Source organism: Fukomys damarensis, unplaced genomic scaffold, assembly GCF_012274545.1.
Source record: "Fukomys damarensis isolate Sample0158 unplaced genomic scaffold, DMR_v1.0_HiC HiC_scaffold_19, whole genome shotgun sequence".
Classification (NCBI taxonomy): Eukaryota; Metazoa; Chordata; class Mammalia; order Rodentia; family Bathyergidae; genus Fukomys; species Fukomys damarensis.
The window spans coordinates 13193362-13218795 of NW_022900931.1; the positions used below are offsets into that span (position 1 = coordinate 13193362).

At 38.0% G+C, this 25434-nt stretch overlaps 1 protein-coding gene across 1 annotated transcript in view; it reads left to right on the plus strand.

Annotated features, from left to right (window-relative positions):
- Positions 1-25434, plus strand: part of Ptpro (protein tyrosine phosphatase receptor type O) — a 103173-nt gene that overhangs the window by 20061 nt on the left and 57678 nt on the right. Inside the window, exons 8-12 of the mRNA XM_010638440.3 lie at positions 6831-6951; positions 7638-7831; positions 8843-8954; positions 13580-13731; positions 15076-15196. Of these exons, the coding sequence (XP_010636742.1) occupies positions 6831-6951; positions 7638-7831; positions 8843-8954; positions 13580-13731; positions 15076-15196 (700 nt within the window). The remainder of the gene's footprint in view (positions 1-6830; positions 6952-7637; positions 7832-8842; positions 8955-13579; positions 13732-15075; positions 15197-25434) is intronic.

A 25434-nucleotide genomic window follows, 5' to 3' on the forward strand; every position in this document is an offset into this window, starting at 1 on the left:
AAAAAAAAAAAAAAAAAAAAAAAAAAAAAACCTATAAAAACAATGCATGCTTGCTGAAAAGAATAATTTGAAAGTTAAAACCATATACAGTAACCCCCCATCACAAATGATAAAAGTTTTGATGGACAATGGGAGTGAGCCAATCACGAGGGAGAGTAGGAGGCAGGCGAAGGAAGACTGTGTGTAAATCAGCAGTGCCGTGAGAGGGCTGGATGAATGCACACACCCCATCTCCATCTCCAAACCACAGTGCACAAAGTGAGCCCAGAGTAGACCTTAATCTCAGATGTGAAGCCCAGACCTAATTTCCTAAAATTTGGTTTTATTTTTGCATAAAGTAATGTTAGGTGGTATCTTACAAACACATTGTTGTCTTCCCTAAAGGAGAAAAAAAAACAACTGAATTATCTGTTCATGCGCAGAATGTTTGGATATCTCTGTTCCTCCCAAGGAAATTAGGCATTGATGACGCTTTTTAGTGAGTGATTTTAAGTTGGTAAGATTCGTGAAGGAATCACGGCCTTCAGAGCATTGGAAACTGGAGAGTGCTAAGATAAACCCCTGCTTGAGGATGAAGCCACCCCTTGACTTGAATGAAATTAAGCAGTAAATACTCCAAATCAATTAGCTAATAATCACAGCTCACTGTTCAGCTCATTATCTTCCTGCCCTGACGTGCCCAGGATAACTGGCTTGCTACACTGGCAGAAAAATGTTTGCCACACAGACAGCGAACTAGCGCTGAAGTGGCCAAGGTTCACTGCTTTCCTGCCCCATGTCATATACAAAGTGTGTATGTTTTGCAGAGAAGCCAAGAGCTGCAGGTCCGGCTAGATCTTAAAAAATGTAAGTGAGCCAGGGAAAGGCTAGTCTGTGTTCGCTTTATCGCTGCCCTTTCAAAATGCAAACATGAAATTGGTAAGGAGTATGGATGGGCAAAGGGGCCAATATTTAAAGTGAGCTGTGGGTCACCATGAGTGTCACTGCAATGGCCAAAAGACTTTTTTGAAAATGTTATTATTGCACTGTGTTATTATACTACTCTCACCCGTAGCACCACGACACACACACACACACACACACACACACACACACACACACACACTCCAAATATGAAAGAAATGGTTTGAAGGGAGAGGAAGGAAAGGGGAAAAAAAGAAGAATGAGGTACAGGTACAAATTCCATATGATGAGTGTTAGCATTATGTATATCTAAAATGTACCAATAAAATTAGCTTCCAAAAATGGTAAAATTGCCAGATAAAAAAGAACTAGGCTAGAGTCATGTGGGCATTAAACAAAGAAATGTATAAGATGATCTTGCCAGGACAAGTCAAACTAGAGCTAGGGGAATAAGCCCTAAAGCAATCATTAGCTAACAGGAAAATAATAATGCTTCTTTAGTTCTATATTCAGGGTACTGCATTTATATGAGACAGAAAACTCAAAATGTAGCTCTGAAATAAAAGTGATTGTGAAGCCAAACACCTGTTAATATGGACTGAGCATTCCTTATTGAAAATTAAATTTTTTTATTTTATAATATTTGAATATGATGAAGAGACAGACACAGAGGAGAGACAGAGACAGGGGGATAGAATGTAGGTCTATAAACAAAATTTATTTGTGCTTCTTATACATTTTATATCTGAAAGTCATCTCATGCGATACATTTAGTAGTCATAGAATACCAGGAACAAAGTTTCTTGGTGTGAAATTTTCTACTGAAGGCATCACATTGGTGCTCTAAAGTTTCAGACTCTAAGCATTTCAGATCTGGGGATTTTAGGTTAGGGATGCTCATGACATCACCGATCATAATGGTTTCAGCCTTCTCTAGTCTCACTCGCTCTACCTGCCTCTCTCACTGACTTGTCATGACATCATGCTCTACATTACCTTGATAAACTGAGATTCACCTGCTAATGTCTTCCTCTGCCCTTCAGTTTCACTGAATCTGGTGTGACTGTGTGTAAAGTAGGCCTTATGTGAGGTGATGGAGAGAGAATAAAGTAGACCCGAACGCTAATTTTATGAAACTGAGGTTTTAGTCCTCCTTGTAGGTATACTATGCACATTAATTTAACTATATCCTCATCATACATATCGTATATATCATGACATCATATATTTCATAAATACTTGCAAGGTATGTTCATAAAATACTGTATTTACATTTTTTAAAATTTATTACAGTAAAAGACACTTTGCTACTAATTTTCAGCAAAGTACTCCTCCCGTTGCTCTGAACATGCTTATCCTGTTACTCTTGCCACATCATCAAGGCTGCCTCAAGATCCTGAATCAAGTCAAAAGCTTTACCTTTCACGGTCATTTTGACTTTTGGGGAAGAGTCAGAAGTCACACAGTGCCAGTTCCTCCGAGCAAGGTATAGAAGCACACACCTGATGTTTTTATGTGACAGAAACTGAAGCGAGCAGTTGATTACCATAGGGCAACCCAAACACGTGGAGAATATTTCTTAAACATATATTATAGTGAAGGACACATTGTACTAATCTCCCTCAAGATGCTCAAATTTTACCTCCTTCCCTTCAAACACACTTATTTCATAGTTCTTGTGTGTCTTTTATTGTCATAAGCTTTATGAATTTGTACAAATGTTCTTGGGAAAGACTTTTGTAATACATCCCTCCAAATAACCATGATAGTGCTACTTATTTATAGACATAAGCTGAACATAACAGAGTCAAATCAGTGTTATATTTTTAAAAATTCAGATAATTCTTCTACAGCATTCTCTCCGGAGATACACAATCATAAATTTCAGACTTAGGAAGAGATATGTAACATATGCATGTGTATCTTCTCTTATTTGTGATCTGACTTGGTTCCTTAAAATGTTTTCTGACAACACACTATACATTAGCAATGTGTCGTAACTAATTGGCAAAATCAGACAAAGACAAGTCAGTCCTTTAGCTTTCAAATGAAGACATGGTATAACTAAGAGACCAAAATATTTAAGGGATCTTCCCAAAGTCACACAACTAGTTAGTATCAGAGCTGTGACCAGGGCCAAGCAAGTCTGTTTCCATGGATTACGTGTGCTGCCTGGCTACCACCCTGACAGAGTCCAGATGGCATCATCCAGCCACAGACAGCAGACAAATGTGGATTTCAGGCGTGACTTCAATAGCTACCAGCTGTGAGAACCTGGGCAACTCTCACCTGTGTAAGTCGTAGGGTTTTCATCTGTGCTACAGGAGAAGCCAAAGCTACCTTTAGAACTCTGTAATAAAGATGAAATGACTTGAAGTTTAACACAGTTCCTGGAACATAGTGATAATAAGTGCATTTTAAAACATGTTATCTTTTATTATTATCTAGACTAAGGTGGCTGCTTTTTGATGTAAGGGAGGGAGGCAGAGCATCTCCAGAGGTCCTCCACAGAAAAGCTGAGTAACTGGAGTAAAAGCGTGGCAAGAGCTGGTGGAGAAAGAGTGATAGAAAGTGGGCATGGGAGCACTGCAGACTTAACAGGACCTTCACTATCAGCTCGTTCAACCCAACAATTTCACAGTCTACCTTTTATTTCCTTCGGTTCTTCTCTCTAGTACATCTTTGCTCTTACTTCTCCAGCTGAGGCAGGGTAGAACCGGTGCTCTTTTGGAGTGACACTGAATTAAATTGAGTTCTTGGGATTGAAGATGAAACTAATCAGGAAAAATATTAGAATGCTAAGATGAGCAGAAATTGAGAGACGTGTGGAGTAGTTTTGTAGAGAACAAAGCATGTATTACTTAATAAACAGAATGCTGGAGCATGTTTTCCTCTCACTTTCAACAAATCTGCACTGAGCTCAAAAATAGATCGCATGATGTGGATGTAGAAGAAACATTACCTCCCCAATGTTCATTTCCTAGGTCAAAATACGGAAGCAACCTAAGCGCTCCTCAATGCCCAAATGCATATATGTAATGAAATATGATACAATTTTTTTAAAGAAGGAAGTGTTGTCATTTGCAACAATATAATTGGACCAGGGGGACATTATACTAATGTCTCATGATGACAAATACAGTCTTATCTACATATATATGCAGCCTACAAAAGTCTGTCTCATAGAATTAGGGAAAGGTGTTTACCAGAGGCTGGAAGTATAGGAAGAGGAGAGAAAGAAGAGGGAAAAGGTCAATCAAAGGGTATGGTTTAACTAGAGAAATGAGTTCTAATGAGCTGTTGGACTGCGTCATGACCCTGGATAAAAATCATGTACTATATTTTCAAAACTTCTAAATTAGATTTTTAATGTTCTCATCACAAAAGTAAAATGATAAAATGATGAGATAGCAGATGCGTTAATTAGCTTGCTATAATTTTTCTATAATGCATACATAGATCAAATCATCACATAGTACCACATCAATATACAGTTATTGGTCAGAGACAGACAGACAGACAGGCACTGAGGGATGATAGTGTAAATGTAGTATAGGTTGGCAGCTCAGAAAATATTCAGACACTGAAGGGAAATCAGTGTTTATAATTTGTTTTCAATGCACATATTTTGCGATACCATTGCTCTCTTTATATAATAAATCTAGCTGCTTCTTGTAATAGAATTACCATTTCTCTAATATGTATTTTTAAATTTAGGGTACAGTATTTAAGTGGCTATGATTCCAAGTATTCGTGTGAATAGCAGAAGTCAATTACTGAGTAAAATATTATCAAACTAAAGAAACTTTAACATTATTCTAAAACAATCTATACTCTGTGTGCCCTGGCTTATTCTAAACATTCTGAATATTCTAAATAGGCAAAATAAGTGGTAAGTGAGTTACGTTAGCATTCACTGGTATGGTAGGATGTCTGCAATGTGTTAAATTTAAATCAGGAACGGTACTGATAATCTAAAATACATATGGTTGAACGTTGCATTATTTATGTACATCTATTAAAGGAAGAGCGAGAGTTCCCACAAATGCTACAACCTGTGGAAAGAGAACAGCAGACTTCTAGTCTACTTCACTCGCTCTTATTTTTTGTGAACAATTTTCAAATGACCACTTGTTAGTTCTGTTGCTTAGAATATATTTTATTTTAGTCACTTGTTTTGGATGGTAGTGGTGGTGAACTGGAGATTTAACACATAGAGTGCTAAGCTACAGCCCCAGATCTTTATCATTATCATTATTATTTTGAGACAGAGCCTTGCTAAGTGCCTAGGCTGGCCTTCAGCTTGCCATCCTCCTGTCTCAGCCTCCCAAGCACGTCACCATCCCTGGTGTAGAAAATATTCTAAAAGGATAGAAGGAAGCCCTGCCTAGTTGTGCATACAAGCACATCCACTCAGCTCTCCATTCAGCTTGGGTCAGAGGAGTATATCTTGTTGTCAGTCTGTGTGTAAGGATCCTAGTAGAATTAAAAGTGTAAAAGTTGGACAAGAAACTGATGTGAACGTGTAAAGAGAAAAGGAGGAAGGGAAATTCTAATTTGTTAATTCAAATTAATTAATTTTTACTTTCTTCAAGCCAACAGAAAAAAACATGTTGGTATGCGGCACCTACTTTTGTGTAGAGCAAGTTGTACCTGTCAAATTATGCAATTTCTATTTTGTATAATAAGTTTAAATTTCACTAGTACTGTTTACCCTTAAAACCTTAATAACACTTTTAAAAAAACTTATAGCATAAGTTAATGTCAGTAGTATTGTTCTCCATTGATTTGTGTTCCTTCCTGTGACAATTCTGCAAATTTATGTATTCCAGAGGCCAAACTTTCATCAAAGGATTTAATATTTCTTGATACTCAGGTTTCAATATTCTCAAAACTCTATGAAGTGCTGTTGCTTCTATTTTAGCAATGAGTAAACCAAGATAAAAATGTTAAATAAATTATTAATATATCCCCAGTCTTATACAGACTATAATCAGAATTTGATTTCAGGCAGTTCAAATAAAGAATATGTGTTCTTTCCACTCAGCAAGATTCTCTTAAATATTAGAAGACCCAACAGGCAGCTCACTCCTTAACCTTTATCTAAAGCATTAATACTTGTGCACACCAACATTCGAGTTTAATACATCATTTTTATCCATCTCTATATTCTTGCTGTTTCACTCTATATGGTATCTGTACCTAACCTATAGTGTTTTTTAAAAAGGACAGTAAAGGAGAGCTCATTTAAATGAGAAATGTTCTCCCTCACATGAATTGTAAAGGGACTACAGACTTGTAAAGCATTTTCAGGTACCGAGTAGCCTGATGCTTTGCTCAGTGACTTGCCCCTAGTGCAGAGTAGGGGGTCACAATACCAGGATTCTAGTCTCAACAGTGAATTAAATACATGACCTTGTCTGTTCTCTGGGCTTGCTTTCTCAATACATTAAATGACAGATTTGAACTAAATAATCCCTGAGGTCATTTCCACCTCTATAATTAGATATGATATGCTTCTAAGTGACGAGAGACTAAAGACATTTCTGCACCAGTCTTTGTATGTAATCAGCTGACCCTACAGTTGAGAGTGTCGGAGTATCTTGATGGTATTGCTGATTTGATTATAGTTAGAAGCTTATGTGTCTCTAGTGTGTGGAGTTACCATTGACATTGATGCATACAGAGCAGTTCGTAGGGCTTATTAAATCAAGCCCCAGAACTGAATGCTCTGGGTTCCCTTCAGGATCTACATAAACTATAAATCATTCTTAATTTTAAAGTCTGACATTCCCTAGCACGAGTAAAGTCTTCTGGATTTCAAAGTCAACTGTGGTTCCACAAAAAAAAAATCTTTGAATACTACGTCCCCCTGTCTCACACTCTGAAAGCCCTGCTCCAAATAAAACTGGGTTTTTGATTTAAAGGTGAATTCGAGCAAACCTATTATTGAAAATCTCGTTCCTGGTGCCCAGTACCAGGTTTTGGTGTACCTAAGAAAAGGACCTTTGATTGGACCACCTTCAGATCCTGTGACATTTGCCATTGGTAAGTTGCTAGTACCAAGAGAGATATTATATAAAGCTCAACTTATTATCATCTTAAGTCGAAGGGCTGCACGAGGTCAACCAGTAGTTTACCTTCAGAGTACAGTAGTTTCTTATTATCCACTGAGGGATTACTTCCTGGAACCACCCCATAAACACACACATGTACACACTTGTGCCCCCCCACATGGATATCAAAATCCATGGATGATCTAGTCCCTTCATATAAAATGTCATGGTATGTACATATAATCTACATACATGATCCTAATGCCTTCAGCCATCCCTGGATAAATCATTTGTAAAACCTAATACAACTTAAGTGCTATGTAAATAGTTGTTATATTATATTATTTAAAGAACAATGACAAGAAAACAGTATTCACATGTTCAACACATAGGTAGAGGGACATTTTCTATCCATGATTCATTGAGTTCATAACTGTGAAGCCTGCTAATGTAAAAGGCTGATTCTAATAACTGGAATTACAAATTTAGGAAGCATTCTTAGCATTTACTACTTGGGATACAGTTAGAAGTAAATATTTTTACCTTGGTTTCCAATAGTTGTATCAGAAGAATGAAAATGGATAATGAAATAGAAGTTTAAAGTCATTAGTCACTGCTAAGATATTAACCATTGTTCCTCGATTTGTTTTCCTCAATTCCCACCCCTTTTCTTTTTAGTTCCCACTGGAATAAAGGATTTAATGCTCTATCCCTTGGGTCCGACAGCAGTAGTCCTGAGCTGGACCAGACCTTACTTAGGAGTATTTAGAAAATACGTGGTTGAAATGTTTTATTTCAACCCTGTGACAATGACTTCAGAGTGGACAACCTACTATGAAATAGCAGCAACTGTCTCCTTAACGGCATCCGTGGTAATCCTGCCTCACCTGCTTCCTCCCTTGCCTGTGGAAACTGACGAAATGTCTCTGTTACCAAATGAGTCAGAGTAGGCTATCTATAAATCAAATCATTTTGTAAATATACATATGTAGCTTTCTACTTTCAAGATTTTTTAGTTGCTTTTGCTGTAGTAGTTTTTGGGTGTTTGGGGTTCTGATTTTGTCTTTCAAAAGAGATAGTGTTGAAACTCGCTTTCACCCTGAAGTGAACGTTCTGTTCATTAACCCATTTTTTTTTCCTAGTGAATTTCCTCAATGCATAGTAGACTTATCGAGTACTTACTGTTCCTCTCGGCCTCAGAGGAAGAAAACACAAAGGATTTCCCTTCAGCCTTCAGCAGTGAAATGACACTGTGTCTTGTGGTTCTTCTGGATATCTAGAGATCAGTTAAATAGCTGTCTTTTAAGGTCATGGCAGTATGGTTTTCAAGAGCACAGATACTGATTGTTCTTTCTGAACCTGGAATAATTTTTTAAGTGGAGGCTACCCACGGGCTGTGTATGAAGTACACAATATTTCTCTACCTAGTTGGTGAGCCTGGTAATTACTACCCAACATCTCTCCTGCTCATGGTCCACACTGGAACAATACAAAGTTGTGAGGGCCCCTTGTCTTGGAAATAAGGTGATGTATTTCACATATGGTCCCATACAAATGACTCCCATTTCATTGCGTGATATAATTTAAGGACTTACAAAGCGAGGCCAAAATTAGAAATATTTTTTTGTGTATCTTTGAATCATCTTTGAACATTCTATCTTTTCTTTTTCATTTTATGGCTCACTTCCTTTCAGAAAAAAATTGAAATACAAGAAACATAAAAGGACAAAAAAATGTTTTTTGATCTATTGATAACCTCATGAAAACAAATGTACTGAAAAAATATTATTTTCCCCTTAGTCTTTTGTATCCTTGCTTTTCTTTCTTTCTTTTTTTTATTTTTTTTTTTTTTTCTTTTTCTTGTTTTTCTTCCTCTCATGCAGAGAATAGCTAATCTCTTGCCAGCCTGGTACTACAACTTTCGAGTAACCATGGTGACGTGGGGAGATCCGGAGTTGAGCTGCTGCGACAGCTCCACCGTAAGTTTCATAACAGGTGAGTGGCGTGTTGGAATGGTTGACAGAGAGAACGTTCTTTTGAGCAGATACCAAGGGGTTTGTATCTCCAGAAAGAGCCATTCACCTACCCCTGATCGAGCATTGGTTTCATGAAAGATAAGATCATTCATTATACGTTTAGTTGATAATCTTTAAAAATTAAATCATTATTCTTTAAAAATTATTATTTAAAAATTAAATCATTATTATTTTGAGTTACTGGCCCCTAGCTTTATCCTGAGTCACTGTCCTTGAGCGCCCCCCATTGGGACTGGCTGGAATAGCGAATGTAGCAGGCAGAGCCCTTGGCTCCATAGGGCTTGCAACTGACTTCACCCGTGTGATAACTATGTGTGCTACAGAGCCTCCATTCCTGATTAATTCAGGCTTTTTCCCTTGTGATACTGGGGATTGAACCCAGGGCCACATCCCCTGTTCTTTGAGCAGTTATTTATTTTATTTTATTATTTTGAGACAGGGTCTCAAAAATCACTAAATTGCCCAGGCAGAACTCAAACTTCTAATCCTCCTGCCTCAGCCTCCCAAACGCCAGAATGACAATCATGCATCACAATGCCCTGCTAATTAATAATTTTTAAAGTCACAGGCAGACTGTAGTAAAGCCTACTGCAGAAGATTTTTGAAAAGGCTTTGGAGACAAAAAGACTTGGATCTGAGTCACAACCCTGCCCCAGATCCTATCTTCTCTTTTTGTTTTCTCTTTTTGGTACCAGGGATCAAACTTGGGTCCTTGTACTTGCGAGGCAGGTGCCAGGACCACTGAGCTAAATTCCCAGCCAAATCGTATCTTTTCTAAGGCTCAGTTTTCTTCATGTGTAAAATAGGGAAGAAAATGGTGTCAATGATCTACTATTTCATCTATTTTTATTTCTCTTTTGAATAAACTACTTAGCAAAATACATAGCATAGAGTTTAGGTACTTAAATAACTATGAGTCTTAGATCCTCAGCCTCAAATTATGTAATTACATTTTCAACTATCAGAAAAAGCGATGAAAAGAGGAAATGGATCAAAGAAATGCTCACCCTAGTTGTTTGAACTAAGGTTTTCAAGAACTTTTTGTTGGGCAATGAAAGCAAAAGAGAAAAATATTGCTCAGATGATGAATTCTTTGGGCAAAATCCTTTCCTCACTGGTCATCTAGCTTAACTTTGTAGAAATTTATCAATGAAACAGATAAAATCAATCTGATGTGAATTCTTACACAATCAACATACATAAAATCTCACTTTTCTTTACTAGCATCCTGAGCACTTTTGCTCCAAAAGTTAACTAGTAATATTAGAATAGAAGGGCTGGGGATTTATTTAGCTCAGTGGTTCTGCCACCTGCCTTGCAAGTGCACAGTCCTGAGTTCCATCCCTGGTACCAAAAAAAAAAAAATACAGTAGACAAGTAAAAGAATAGCAGCAGAAGAGAAAATAGTAATCATTTGACAAGCACTACATTAAGCTCTTGGCTATATTAATAGTCACATATTTAATTATAACTAAATTTGACTATATCAGTAATTCTTACAGTTTCATTTTATTGAGATTAACTTAGAGATTGTGCTTTCCTTCTCAATCAGGACAGCTCTCCAAAAAAAAAAAAACATAGCATCTGAGCCTGGATCTGCTCATGGCTATCTGTGGAATTTTGAGCAAATGATCTTTCTGATCTTGAGTTTCCCTCATCCACAGAACTCTCCAAAATACCTCCTGCCAGTTGGTGAACAGAGTAGAACTTTGTCTACTGGCCACCACCAGTCCCAGTCTTTGCACAGCCTCAGAATGGGGCCATCGGAGATAAGACATTAAAAGGGGTCAGTGCCCTGGCTCAAGTGGTTCAGGCCCTGTGTTGCAAGGTGGAGCTGATCGAAGTGGGATTAAGTGTGTTTAGGGAAGCACAGCAAATCCCGATCAACCATGGTTAATAAAGGAGCTGTTTGCCTTGGTGAGCAATCTACTGTGTCCAGTTCATCTTTGGGAATTTCTTGTCATTTCCTGGGACAAACAGCTCAGTTGTGCTGACATTGGTTGTCTATGGTTTGATCTAAGGCTATTGATACAGATTGTGTCCATTCCCACTTCTGTGGAATGGGGGTAACAGTGCCTCACAGTGCCGTGTCAGAACTAAATTATATAATAAAATAGCTATTAAAGTATATGTAATTTATACTTGTTTTAAAACCACTTGAAATTCTAGCTTTTTTAGGATCTTTCTCACGTCGTTCCAAATAAGGATCCTATTTAAAACAAATGAGCATCTCATGCTTTCCTTTCCTGTGCTTTGAATTTTAATGTAAATTGCCCAATTGTGTAGTATAAAAGGAAATAGAAACATGAAATTGTGCCTTATCTGGATCTCAAGTCTGTGGTCCTTCTTAGGTGACTTTGCAAACCAAGTTCATAGCAATTATGCTATATACCAAACAATGATTAACAAATAGTGACATCTTGTGGTCTTTTAGCAATACTTGAAATTTTCAAGGGGCAATGTGGAGTACAAAGATCTGGAGATGCAGTGCTTCTGGGAGGGAGCGAAGGACTTCTCAGTTTTTCAAATGTTTCTTGTCCTTGCTAAAATTAGACATGAGAAAATAGCCTTTGGAGAAATGCATGTATAAGTGATATGAGAAAGTACATTTGGAATACGTTAAGTAATTATAAAGAAACCATAGCTACTTTTTTATTAGAGTATTCCAGAACGTGCTGTGAGCACTGCTGATATTTCAAGACTTTATTGTAGAACAATGCTAGAAGTGCTACTCCTATTTCAAGCCAACCAGGAATGTGTTTTTTACTCTTCATACAGGTATTATGAATTCTTCAGTGAAACATAATGTTACAGATGTTTGCCACCAACATTAGCAGCACATCAGAAAACATAATTCCTTTTGATTTACCCAAATTTTCTTTCAAATATTTCAGTTAGTTTTGTGCTACATCTCAGACTCAGCTTTAGATATAATCATGTATTTATTTCTTCAAATCTCTAGAATTATCAATTACATTTTTTTTTTTTTTTTGGTACTGAGGATTGAATGCGGGTCCTTGCACTTGTGAGGCAGAGGACGGAACCACTGAGGAAACAGGGTAGATAAGGACTCACTATAATGTTTTTATGAACCTGTTTTTCAAATTTTAAGAGCAGAAAGCTAGAATTTTGATTAGTTTTAAAAATAATTAAAACATGCTCTCAGAACTCATGTATTATATAAATCTTGTGATGAACTTTCCTTCTCAGCAAGTTTCTTTTTACATTAAAATGTGTTAAATAAAAAACAATGTGTTCAATGTGAGAACTGAGCTTTGTGGCATGATTTAAAAAAATTCCTTCTTTCCTTTTTATTAAAGCAACATTTAGTAAGAACCTACTTTCTGCAAAGCATGAGGTGAAACACTGCCAATGATACAGTCTTATCTTTTTTAAAAATTAATTAAGTGGTACATTTAAGTGATATAACATAATGACATGCATCATTGAAAATTTGCACAAATCCATCTTGGTTATTTTTTCCCCCTATTCCCCTCAGTCTTGTTATCTTATGGAAATAACATTTGTCTTCTACTTACAGTGCTATTATATTCTATTATTTACCCTATTTCCTAATGAAATTTAATAATTACAGAACCCCAAGTTTTCTAGTATTGCATGGATAATAAACCTCAGCAATATCTACTCATTGTAATTGTTATGTACCAAATATGAGATGTGATAAAAAGTAGTGAATGTTAAAATTTTTGAATGCATTACAATAAACACTGCCATTAATTCCCCTCAGAACATGCCCCTCACTTCAAACACCCTTAGCCCATGGTTCTTTCCACTTTCTGAAGCAATTCCGAAAGTCCCCTTTTGTGAGTGATTTCAATTATTCCATCATGGCTGCCTCGATGTCCTGAATCCATTCAAAATGTTTCCCTTACATGGTCATTTTGACCCTGGGGAAGAACCAGAAGTCACAAGGTGCCAGATCCAGAGACTAGGTAGAAGACGACTCACCATAATGCTTTTATGAACCTGCCTTTCAATTTTTATGAGCAGTATTCATCATATCTTTTTATCAAACCTGATAACTATTTTCACTAAAGAAGACTCCCAAAACAGCTTCAGAACATGGCGAGAACTATGGGTTACGTGTGCCTGAAGCAAGGAGGAGAATTTTGAAGGTTATTAGTATCAGTGTGTATTTTACTATAATGAACTTTTTAATAAAAGGGGAAAGATTTATATGATCTAAAGAGCAACCAGGGTATATATAATAAACTTTCTAATTTAAACATACACAATATATTTTGAAAACTTCTTGAATAACTCAAGCAAACATTTTAGGAATCTTGTAACTGTGCCTCATATAGAAGCCTTTGATATCCTGAGACACAGATGGGTCTGGCTTTCTTGTGTCTGAGATGCACCAAGTGAGGTCAAGTGAACTAAGTGCCCATCCTGTGTCCCCCAATCTCCATTTTGTTCCTGAGGGGTCCAGGCAATCCAGGGCTATCCTGTAGTATGAGCTTCCACTCCCTGAATTAATTCTATGTGAATTCCAAGTCTTCCTATTAAGAACTTCAACTAATAATCTCTTATTTTAAGCTGTGCCTCTTTTCTCCCTTGTAGCCCCTGTGGCTCCAGAAATCACTTCCGTGGAATATTTCAACAGTCTTCTATACATCAGCTGGACATATGGGGATGACACAACTGACCTGTCCCACTCGAGAATGTTGCACTGGATGGTTGTCGCAGAAGGAAAGAAGAAAATTAAAAAGAGCGTATGTTTCTTTGAATCCCAGTATTGGGCATCTGAACAATGGAGTTGGGCAAACTGTTGCAAACCACTGAGAAAACATTGGTAGAGACATTTAAACAAATGTTGGCATGCCAGTTGGCCCTAGTTTGGGCTGTGGAGATAAATTGACCCCCCCCCACACACACACAAATTAAGCTTGTCTTTTCATAGAGCTTACTTTTGAATTTCAAACAGCAAACTCTAATAGGTGGGACTTTGATTTCAGTTATATTTAAAGTTATAATTTGGGATTTTCCTTCAGGAAGCCAAACACTGTCAAGAAAACTACAATTAACATATTTCAGTGTTTTCTCCGTATATGACCAGAATATTACTCTTTTTTCCTGGTTCATTACATTTTTTTCTTCTGATACTGGAGATTGATTGAACCCAGGGTCCCTTGACCACTGAGCTACATCCATTCATTTTTTTATTTTGTGACAAGGTCTCACTACGTTGCCCAGGCTAACCTTCAACTTTTGATCCTCCTCTCTCAACCTCCTGAGTAGCTAGGATAACAGGCACGTGCCACCATGCCTGGCTTATTAGGGCATCCTAATAACATTAGGACACAGGCTAACCAACTATAATAAAAGCAAACCAAAAAAAGAATGAATCAAACAAAATAGAAGTTTATGTCCCTTTCCTGATATAGCTCAGGGCTAACAGACACATCTGCTGTACAGATTATCCAGATCTTCTTTACTGCCTTGCTGCTTCTGCTTCTATGTGGAGTTCTCATCTGCACGGGGAAGCATTAACATCATCACATCGGTACTACAGCCTGCAGGATGAGAAAAAGGCTTACAGGGGGGCCCAGTCCTTCCGAGATGGAAACTGAACTAAACTTACCCATGTGACTTCCACTTACAATCCATTGGTCAGAGTTGGGTCAAGTGGTCCCCTCTAGCTGTAGGGGAAGATGAGAAATACAGTCTTTCTGTGGAAAATCAAGTATCTATCAACAAAGCTAGGTTTCTTCCGAGTGTCACAGAATGTATGTAGTGTTAATAATCCAGCAATTGTCTTTGTATTTCTAAGATCTATTCTACATAGGAAAATGTCATAGTAACATCTATTCCAAATAAGGGATTGAATTATAAAATTGTTCTATTTGATATATGTTATGAATTTTTAAGTCACCTTGCATTTGGCCCAGTTTGAGGAATTTGTGTGATTTTCAGACACTCCAAATCATTCAGGATGTAATCGATGGATTGCAGCATGGCACAGAAACAGAACAACAGTGGTAGCTCTGTAGTTAGGTGGAGTGGTGTGCCTGTGCTTTCATTAGAACTTCAAGTCCTCAATTTTGATGGTCTTGTAGGTGACTCGCAATGTCATGACTGCAATTCTCAACCTACCGCCTGGGGACATCTACAATCTCTCAGTCACAGCTTGCACTGAAAGAGGAAGCAACACCTCCTCTCTCCGCCTTGTCAAGTTAGGTAAGAAGAGGGTACAGATGTGGGCGTGCAGACAGTTGTGCTGGGAGAACCAGTGTTTGCACCACTTGATTGAGCAGGGGCTCCTCAGCCTAATGAAAGAGTAGCAGTAAAGCAGCTAATCCACCTTTATAGATAGAAAACAGACATTTATACAAAAAAAAAAAAAACTACCAAAAGACTACATTTGACTTGCCATATGTTTTGGTGAGTAATATCTACTGTGTTGGGAGCTGCAGGTGTTCAATTTCCTTAGTTAAATCAGAGGGGCCAAGTAATTTAAGAATTTTAGAGATGGAAGGACCTCTGAGAATGTCTAGCACAGTGTTTTAACCCTACTTGACAACATTTCCGTTGCAAACAACACTGTGTAATACCCTCTTTGTTATCTTAAATAGAGATTCATAGATAAAATAACCCGTATTCTACTTTTAATATTGGAAATAATCTCATAACTATGACATGAAATCAAGATGAAAGAAAAAATAATTTATTAAAAAATAACACAGATTCCCTATGTATTTGTTACCTGATGCCTACGACATGGCTCAAATGAGTAAGTCTGGGTTTATGAGGAATTACTAGATCAGTAACCCTCAGCAGTATCAAAATAAGTGAAGGAATGAGCAAGATTAAATAATTAATAAATGAGCAAGTATAGATACAAGTATCTCCTAAAATAGGACTAGAGTTAGGGTAAATAATAAGAAACGAGAAGTATTTGCAAATATGATGACATGGTGAGGGAAATGACCTTAACTGGTGTAGGGAAAGCATTCCAGGGCAGCTAATAGCCTGTGTGTGAGGGAGAAATAAAGAAAACATGAGACTCTTAAAAGTAAGACGAAAATGATTGTGCAGTGCAGTGTCAGAGTGAGTCTTTATGACATGTAATTTGTACCTGACACTGTACCATGAAACATATATCTTCTAGAGTACGATCGTGATTACTAGGGGGTGGAAGTCATCACTCCCTAAGGGAGGAGGACTAGGAGAGGTGAGATAACAGTATGAGATACAGGTAGACAGTAAAGGTAAGTTCCCATGTTCTCTAGCATAATAGGGTGACTCTGGTTTACGGTAAGTGTTATGTTTGATCAAAAACTAGAGAAGAGATGCTGTAAGGCTTAACATAAAGAAATGAAAAAGGGATAGGAATGCTAAATAGTCTGCTTTAATGATTATGCAGTTTATTCAGGAATTGAAATATGACACTGTGCTCCATGAGTATGTGCTATTAAAATAAGAAGTCCCATTTTCGGGGTTAAAAAATCTACCCTGCATGAAGGTTTGCTTACTTTTGTTCCTGCTGCTTGAAAGGAAGTCTTGGAGATGACATCCTATAATTGGCAGCAGGCGACAGTGGAAGGGTTGGCACAAAGTTATGAGGTCAACTGCTTGGAGCAGTACAAATGTAAGAGCATTTACTCCGAAGTAGTATGTAACGGTCAATAGGTAATGTTCATAGCAGTGATCTCTCAACATTTTCATATCTCAAAACTTAAAATATATGGAATAGCAGTAGCACAACTGTTTTCCAAATAGTTAATGCAGCTCACTGGCATCACCATTTCAAATGTCTGCTGATGTATAGCATTTTCCTCAATCGGTTTCTAAGAATCTCACGACATCTCTGTTATCCTGTAAGTTCATACGTGCAGACTCACACATGGGTGTTTTATTAGAAGCATAAATGCCATGAATAGCATTGCTGCCAGTGAGACACTTTTACAAAATGCTTAATTCTAAGCTGAACAAAACGCTAGTCATTTCTCCCCAACTCAGTGCTTGTGGCACCAAATCTTAAACCCTTTTTGACTCATATTTGCTATGTCAAAAGCTAAATTCTTGTACTTAAACCCTTCGTCGAAATTATATAGATGGTTGAAAATACATGATGTTTTAAATAGACACTATGGGCAGAAAAAGTAAATTCTTGAGTGATTTTTAATGACTTAATGAGCTATTTAAATATCCTTCATGACAACTTTCTTTTCAACTATTTTAATTTCTTTAAAAGCCTCCAGTATTATGTAAGATAACTTATATTGATTCTGTACTTACTTATCTCTCTGTGATATTTGATATTTTTGTAGAATGAGAGATATGGAACGATATTTTCTTTGAAATATTTTTGATCATTATAGGATAGGGAGCATTTTTAACTGTTGTGGCTAAAGTATTCCTGCAAATTTCCAAATACCCTCAAGGCCGGCAGTACTGCTTCTGTTGGGAACCAATGAATGTTCAATCATTCAGGCTCTGTAAATAATCTGCCCTTTTCTCTAATGTACCCTTGAGTTCTAGGACTATAGAGAGCACCTACCCCGATGGTGCATCGATCTTTTTATTTAGAAAAAAATTACCTTCCTGTCAATCCAGCCAGTATCTCAGCCTGCTAGGGCAAAAAGGTCAGTTTTAACTCATTTTAAGAAAAAGAATATATTCAGCATCTCCAGGAAAAGAAGCCCAAGACTTCTTTTGGAATTACCTTGAGATTATACTGATGTTCTCCACACCTTTCTTTTCCAAAGCATTGTTATTCCATGTAAGTCTGAGTTACCTGTAACTCCAAGTGCTCCTTGGGTCTTGGCTGCTTTTTCCAGCTCATTTGGTTTTTTATTCTCTCCTAAAATGAAGTTCAGAGGTAGTCCTAAAGTAGCACATTCAGCCGGCTTGCATGTTTCACTGCCATTTTGTGTGACACTGGGTGGTTTATGGAGCCTCTGGAACACGGGCTAATGTCTGAATAGGTACAAATACATCTGCATAAGACTATGAGTTAAAACCTGTCATGATTTCTCAACATCACACAGTGTTAAACCTCATATTTCCCTGATAAATAGGACTATTAAAACCAGATGAGAAAGTTCCATTAAACTTTTCAGGAGAAAAAGACAAGTTCCCAGAGAAATTATTTCTACTGAATTATAACCCTTAGTTAGAGTCAACAAGCTTTGCCATATTGGTGTCTTCATATCTAATGGAATATTCTGCCTTTTTCTTCCTCCCTGAAACCAAGACAATCTATATATAATGTCTCTCTTTTGTTCCTGACAACTAAATAATCTTTTTATCCTTTAGTCAAAAAATCTATGTTCTAGCTACTGAACATTATAGACTCTTTCAATTTTCTGTTAACACAGTGTTTTTGCCACCTGTAACTGCTCAATAGATATTGTTAAGCTGACTTGGAATTGCAAACTTCAAGGTTGGAAAATAATATTCTAGTTAATATTTGTATTAGTGCATATGTTTGATACATAGTGTTTGCCTTCAGCTTCGGGATTATACATAATCCCGTCTCTACAGAGTCTGTCTCCCTGGTTTTTTAACATTGCTCTCTATTTTGTGATTTAAATTGTCCATATTTTGGATTTATATAATCAAGATAAGTTTCACCTTTAAGAGGAGTGGAGTGGCATTTTACTTTTGTAATAACTGAATTAGGAGTTATTTTCGTTTCATAAAACTTCCTCCCTGGTCATTTTTTTACTTCTTGACAACTTTCATTTCAATGTACACAGAAATCATATTCATTCTACTTTACAGAAAAATACACTTTTGTGCATAGATTTACCAGGGCTTATTCAAATCTGCATGGCATTGTTAAACTCAGTCAAAAAACTAGTTGAATAACCTCAGTTCCTCTTCTCTGTGGCAAAGACTTCTGTAAAATGGGTCGAGCTGATATCATGGAAGGCAGTTTCTAACTCTGGAAAGAAATAAAACTACCAATGAGTGCTGTATAATAGAAGTTAATCCAAGGGAGCATGGGAAGAGTGGAGATACCTTTTTCAAGTGGATTGCCAAGAAATTTCAGTTCTTGTGTCAACAGTGAACATACCCACAAAGATGTAGACTAAGAGTGATCTGATTGCATGAGGTTAGCTTCGTCATTCATATAGAGTTTGGGTTACCTTCAGCTTCATGGCACTGCAGTGGAGTGTGATGATAGGTCCCTTCGGTAGTCAGTACAGTCAAATCCATACCCAGGGCTTGTCATCTTACGAGAATACTTTGGTGCGCGTGTGACTGGGTTCAAGCAGTCATATAGTCTAATCTTAGTGAACTGTGGGACAAGTTTAGGAGAACTCGCTAAGTTTATTTCAGAGAATTAGTTTTGCAACCTTAAAATTAAAAGGGAGGAAGGAAGGAAAAGAAAAGGGAATGAGGGCTTTGGGGTGTGTTTTGTTTTGTTTTGTGTTTGCTCTGGGAATCACACTCAGCGCCTCACACTTGTCAGGCAGGCGCTGTACTGCTGAACTCCATCCCTAGCTCAGGAATGAGGGTTTTGGGAATACCACAAAAATATCTCTGTGGGAATAGGGTAGATTAATTCTTTTAGCAAATAGATACTGAGAAGTTTCTAAGCACAGCTCAGATGCCAGACCATGGCAATTAACTGAAAGACTGCTTTCATTTCCACTCCATAGGGAGCTTCTGATCCAGGGAAGAAGAGACTAAAAAATGCCTCACTGAGCACAGGGTACATGATGCTGAGTGACTCGGTGCTGAAAGCATTTGGAGGGATACAGAATAAGCGCTGAATAACATAAAAGTCATGGAAAATGTTGGGGAAGCTTGCTAGACAGAGGCATGGAGGTGGGATTTTACTTTTATATCAATGAGAAGCCATTTAGGGAATTTAAAATAAACAACCTGACTTACATTTAAAGCAATCTTTATGGTGGCTTGGTGGAGAAAGTACAATGTGTCAACAATGAAAGAAGGGCCAATTATTTGTCAGTTTGGTAACACTGGACTAAAGTCATTGTAAAGGAGATGAGAACTGGACAGATCTCAGGAGTTATTTTGAAAGTTGTTTGTGTCCTTGGGATTTTTTTTTTAACTGGGACAGAGATAGAAGTAGGAAAAAGAGAGATTAAGAATGACTTCTCCTGGTGGTACAAGCCTATAACCCCAGAACTCTGGGAGGCTGGCAAGTTTCAGCTCAGTCTGGGCATTTTAGCAACTTAGCAAGACCCTGTCTCAAAATGAGAGGATAGGGAGAAGAAGTATGGGGGTTACAGGGATCGGGGGGTAGATGTAATCCCAGTACCAAAAACACTAACTTCTCACCTTCTCTCTTTTCTCTTGAGCAACAAGGGTGGATGGTGATGCATTTCAATGAGACTGAAAAGACTAGAAGAACTAAAAACTAGAGCAGATGAGAGATGGTCAAGCCCGGCCACAGGTGCCTGCAATCTGTCATTTGGAAGGCTGAAGCAGGAGGATTGCAAGTCCAAAAATAGCCTGGGAAACTTATAGAGACCCTGCTTCAAAATAAAATATAAAGGGCTATGGATGTAGCTCAGTGGTAGGGCACCCCTAGGTTCCATCCCTGGGAACAGACACATGAAAGGGAACACACACGAAACTAGATACTTCCTCGGGCATAAAAATTTGAGATGACTCTGTGACATCAAAGCATAGATATCAAGTGATGAGTTTATTGATGTGTGTCTGAAGATTGAGGGAGAATTTCTGGGCTGGAAATATCAATGTGGGGTGTGGGCATGAAATCGCCAAATAGTAAGTAGAGGTAGAGAACCCTCAGATGTAGGGCAGAGAAAATGCAACAGCATGTAGCACTTGAGCAGAGGAGGCGAAGCCAACAAAAGAGGCTGGAAAGGAACAATCAACAAAATGAGCTAAGAGAAAACCAGCTGTGAAAATTCTGCTTTTCTCTGACCACAGGCATGGCTTGGGCAGGTTCAAGGCAAGGAATCATAGAACTTCGGTGCAATGAAAGGGTTCGGAGTGTGAGTATCCTTTGAGCAAGCTGGAGCCTGGAGAGATTGGACCCACCTTGCATGCTCTTGCGCCTGGGTTCAGGATAGTGGTCAGTACTTTTCTCCACCTGCTGCTTACATTTTCCTGGATTGTGTCTATTTTTCCATAAAACTTTTATTTTCTTATTAATACATGTAACAGATTGGTGAAGGGGCTTCACAATCATTCTGTGGTTTTTTGGTTCTCTTTTTGAAACTAGGATGTTAGAGCTTTGGTTACACTTTCTTCATCTTACTCATCAAAGTTTACCTACAAAGTAGAAGTAGTTTTAGCATAGCTTGGCCACGGAGAAGGAAGAATCAAAACATTGTGGGATGTTAGAAATTTAGGGAGAATTAGAGCTGCATTCTCTCTTCCTTCTCTCTTCAGTAGAGTATAAATAATTACAGACCTTGGTGAAATGTGATTTCTGATTTTATAAAGCCCAGCCACTCTGGTCTTTTCTCCATTTGAGAACATTTGTCTATATTTTGTTGAAACCATTGAGTGTTTTGGAAATAGTCGCTTAGATGTATGCAGTCCTTATTTATGCTAAGAAGTGAATTTGGTGTTATGAGTCACATCTTAGTGAAACCTAAAGTACTTCTTCTGCCCACAAACCAACCCCCGTTTTTGTTTTTGTTTGTTTTTGTTTTTGTTTTGGTACTGGGGATTGAACTTGGGTCTTTGTGCTTGCGAGGCTGGCGGCGGAACCACTGAGCTAAATCCCGGGCTCCACACACCCTTTCTTGTAATCTTCCTCTGGCATCTGACTAATGTTATCTTCTTTATCCTTCCCTACACACCCCCCAAAAAGTAAAGAGGTTCAACAAGATGAGATTGTGAATAAATGCTGTCAATATAGCACAGAGAGAAAGAAAAAAGTTAAGATGGATAAAAGGATGGAAGAGGAGAGAAAACATGAATAGCCATATGACTTCCATATGTACATGTATAGCACATTTGCTATATATATGCGTATATATTGTATAGCACATATATAGTCTATATGCATATTTATAACCCTTCAATGAGTATGAAGCTAATAGAATAATTAGGCTCTACATTTTTTTAAAATTAACTCATTCTGTCAGTCAACAAATATTTATTCAACATTTAAAACACACCACATAGTGTTCAGCTTCCTAGGATACGAGAGAGACAGAGAAAACTAACAAACAATCCTGGCCTTAATCTAGTGGAGAAGAAGAGATGGTAAGCACAGCTCCAAGGAGGTCCAGTGGTGATGTACTACGGAGAAAAATGAAGCAGGAAAGAGGATGGGGGTAGGGTGATTTGGGGGATGGAGCTGGGTAGGGTAAGCAGCAGTGTGAAGGTGATGTTTGAACTCAGACCTGAAGGAGGTGATGGAGTGAGGCAGAATTAAATAGGAGTCTTTTAGGCAGGCAGAGGGAACCTCGGGTAAGAAGCTTAGAAGTAGCAGTGTGCCCAGAAATTTCAAAGAAAAGCCAGGAAGGCCAGAGTGGAGGGAGAAAAAAGAGCAAGTGGTAGATGATTGGGCAGAGAGATGACAAGGGAAGAGACTGTGGAGGGGTACTGAAAGTGCCTTCCTCTGGGAGGATATTCCGTCAGATGGGTGAAGAAGAGGAGTCACGTGACCCGGCGCGTTTCTCAGGGTGTTACTGTGGTGGGAACAAACTGTTTGGGGCCAAGAACAAAAAAGCAGGTGACAATTTAGGGGAGATGAGCACAGTATCATTTTACACCTGTTATGGATCAGTTCTGAGCTCGTCATCCTCTCCAGCAATCCTTTCCTTCTCCGAAGTATTCCAGTGTGAACACCTTGAAGTGAGGAGACCATTGTGCCTACTCAGATTAAAAAGTACTTTCCTAGATTAGGCTCGCAGCAGCACAAGTGATGAAAACTGATCGAATCCAAGATTTATTGTGAACATAGAGCTGACGGAATTTGTCAGTGAATTTAAGATAACTTCGAATGAGTAAAAGCAACCTAGGGAGACATCAGAATCTGAGGTCTGTGCCACAAAAATACAGTGGTGGTAACTATTACACAAGAGGCTGGTTTGGAGAAAAGATGGGAAGTTTTGGTCTAGAAGGTGCCTCAAGTATTAAAGAAGAAATGCTGCACTGAATAGGTTGTTAGACTCAGGAGCCTGGATTCAGGTCTGTACATATAAAGGTAGGAGTGGGAAACAGACTGGGTGAGGTTATGAAGGAAAGAATCAAGAAAAAGCAATTATATTCATACATTAAGGCCTGGGCCACTCCAACATGAAGGAAAAATCAGCCAAAGAGGAGGAGTGGCTGTTGAGTAAGAAGACACACAGGAAAAAGTGACGTTCTAGGATCCTAGGAGCCCAGTAAAGAAAGTGAGAGGGAAGAAAATCTAATTAAAATGCACTTAAAGAGAGGGCAAGGGGGAAGATAGAATGGCAAAACTTCCAAGGGGCTGCTGATGAAAGAAAAGAGAAATAGTGAGCAGAAGCTAAAGGACACAAGGACCAAGAGTCTGTATTTGTTTGTTTCTCTAAGTGTGTGGAAAGAGCTTGAACACAGGCTTATCAGGTTATTCAAAAGAGCAGAGAAAAGCAGTGATGCAGGATGATTAGGCGGGACTCTGGTTGAAATGTTGTCCTTGACTGGGCTGAAAGAGGTAGCATGCAAGGGAAGGGTTGGGATCCAGATGAACCTGCAGGAAGAGATGCTGCCACTGTTGTAGTGAACAGGGCAAAAGGATAAGGCAGCTACTGCACGTTTCTTCCGCCGGACTTCTTAGAAGAGCACAGAAGTGTCACTTCCGTCTGCCGAAGATCAAAATGGCGGCGCATAGCCTCCATGGCCAGCAGCCTGTGCGAACATCACTTCCCAGTTTCCGTTTCTGGTGACACTATCCTGTCACTCTGATCCGAGACTACACAGTGTCTCTCTTCAAGCTACCTCTCCCCATTTCTCGCTGCACTCTTCTGAGTCACCGCCACGTGGCACAGCCACAGCCCTTGCCACACAACTTCAGCTCTTCTTGAGAAGTTTTTCTCCTGCCCATCCCGCAGTGACTGACTGCTTTCAGATGCCTTATTTTCACTACATTGCAAGAATTTTTATACTGGACTAATAGGGCAGTGACTATAAAGTTTAACACTGATTTAAATACAGAATCAAGTTCCCACTCTGGACAAGTTTATCTTCTGGGCAAAAGAACTTTTCAGGATACGTTGCTATCCCAATTTGTGAGAAAATGAGTGGGAAATACTCACATTTTTAGAAAGAAGCCTTGTGTAGTAAGAGAGATCCTTATGGAGGTTTGGACCTCCCATCTCGCTGTCACATTTATGTTATCTTAGAAAAGTGACTGAGGTCTTCTTTTCCTACACCTAAGATGAAAATTTGAACTGAACGGTCTTTATGGTCCATCAAATTTTAGAATTTAATTCAACCTGAGTTCAGAGTAAAGGCAAGAAGGTGAATGATAGAATGAAAGTAGTGGTCTTTTCCTAACAATTTTGTGATTTACCGAATTCCTAACCAAGTAAAACTGGTAAATGAAAATATATTACTGGGAAAACTAAAAAGGAAGAAGTCAGATGTTTTGTTTTGAAATTAAGTAATGTTAATGAGTGCTTTCTCTGAAAAAATCTCATTAGGATTAGAAGTTATAGTAGTTGTGTTGAAGACTGTAAACCCAACTCATGATTCACAAAAGAGTGATACGGTACTCACTATCCGTAAACCATAGTGAGTATATTTGAAAACTAATACAAATGATGTATTTCTAACTCCTACAAAAATTTTTTTGTATATGAAAAAGGCCTAATGATACATTTTCAAATGTATACATTTTCAAATGCTAAATATTTGCCTAAAGGTTTTTCACATTTCTCAATACTACTTTTAAAACTTCAAATTACTGAATAAATGTATTTAGGAAAAAAAGCTGATGAGAAAAGGTCTAATACACTTTAAATCTGACAAATGCTATGTTATTTAACATAAGTATTTCTCTTCTTAATTTTATTGTATATCATTTTTAATCCACCCTGAATAATTTCTCTGTCTTGTGGGTTTTTCTCCCTTTCAAACAATGCTACCTTTTCTAGATTATTTCCACTAACTTTAACAAAATGTATGCAGTTTTCACTACTTACCTTGCAGTTTTTGCCAAGGTGAACATGTTTTATGACTTACAGTGTTTAAGGCAGAACTATTTAGGTTGAGGAAAACAAAATAAACTTTAAAGACTTACTGTACTGCAGATGACAAAGACTTCCAATTCACATCTTGATTATGAGGAGGGGTCTAGAAAATTATTGTCAGGCTGAAGATGAAGAGAGGGAGGAGAGAGGAGGTGGAAAGGGGACACAGAAAGAATTAAGCACAATCATCTATGCTGCAACTATGCATTAACAAAAATTAAAATTAGAGTGAGGAAGGGAGGGAGGGAAGGAAGGAGAGAGAAAAAGGGAAGGAATGAAAGAAAAAGGAAAGAA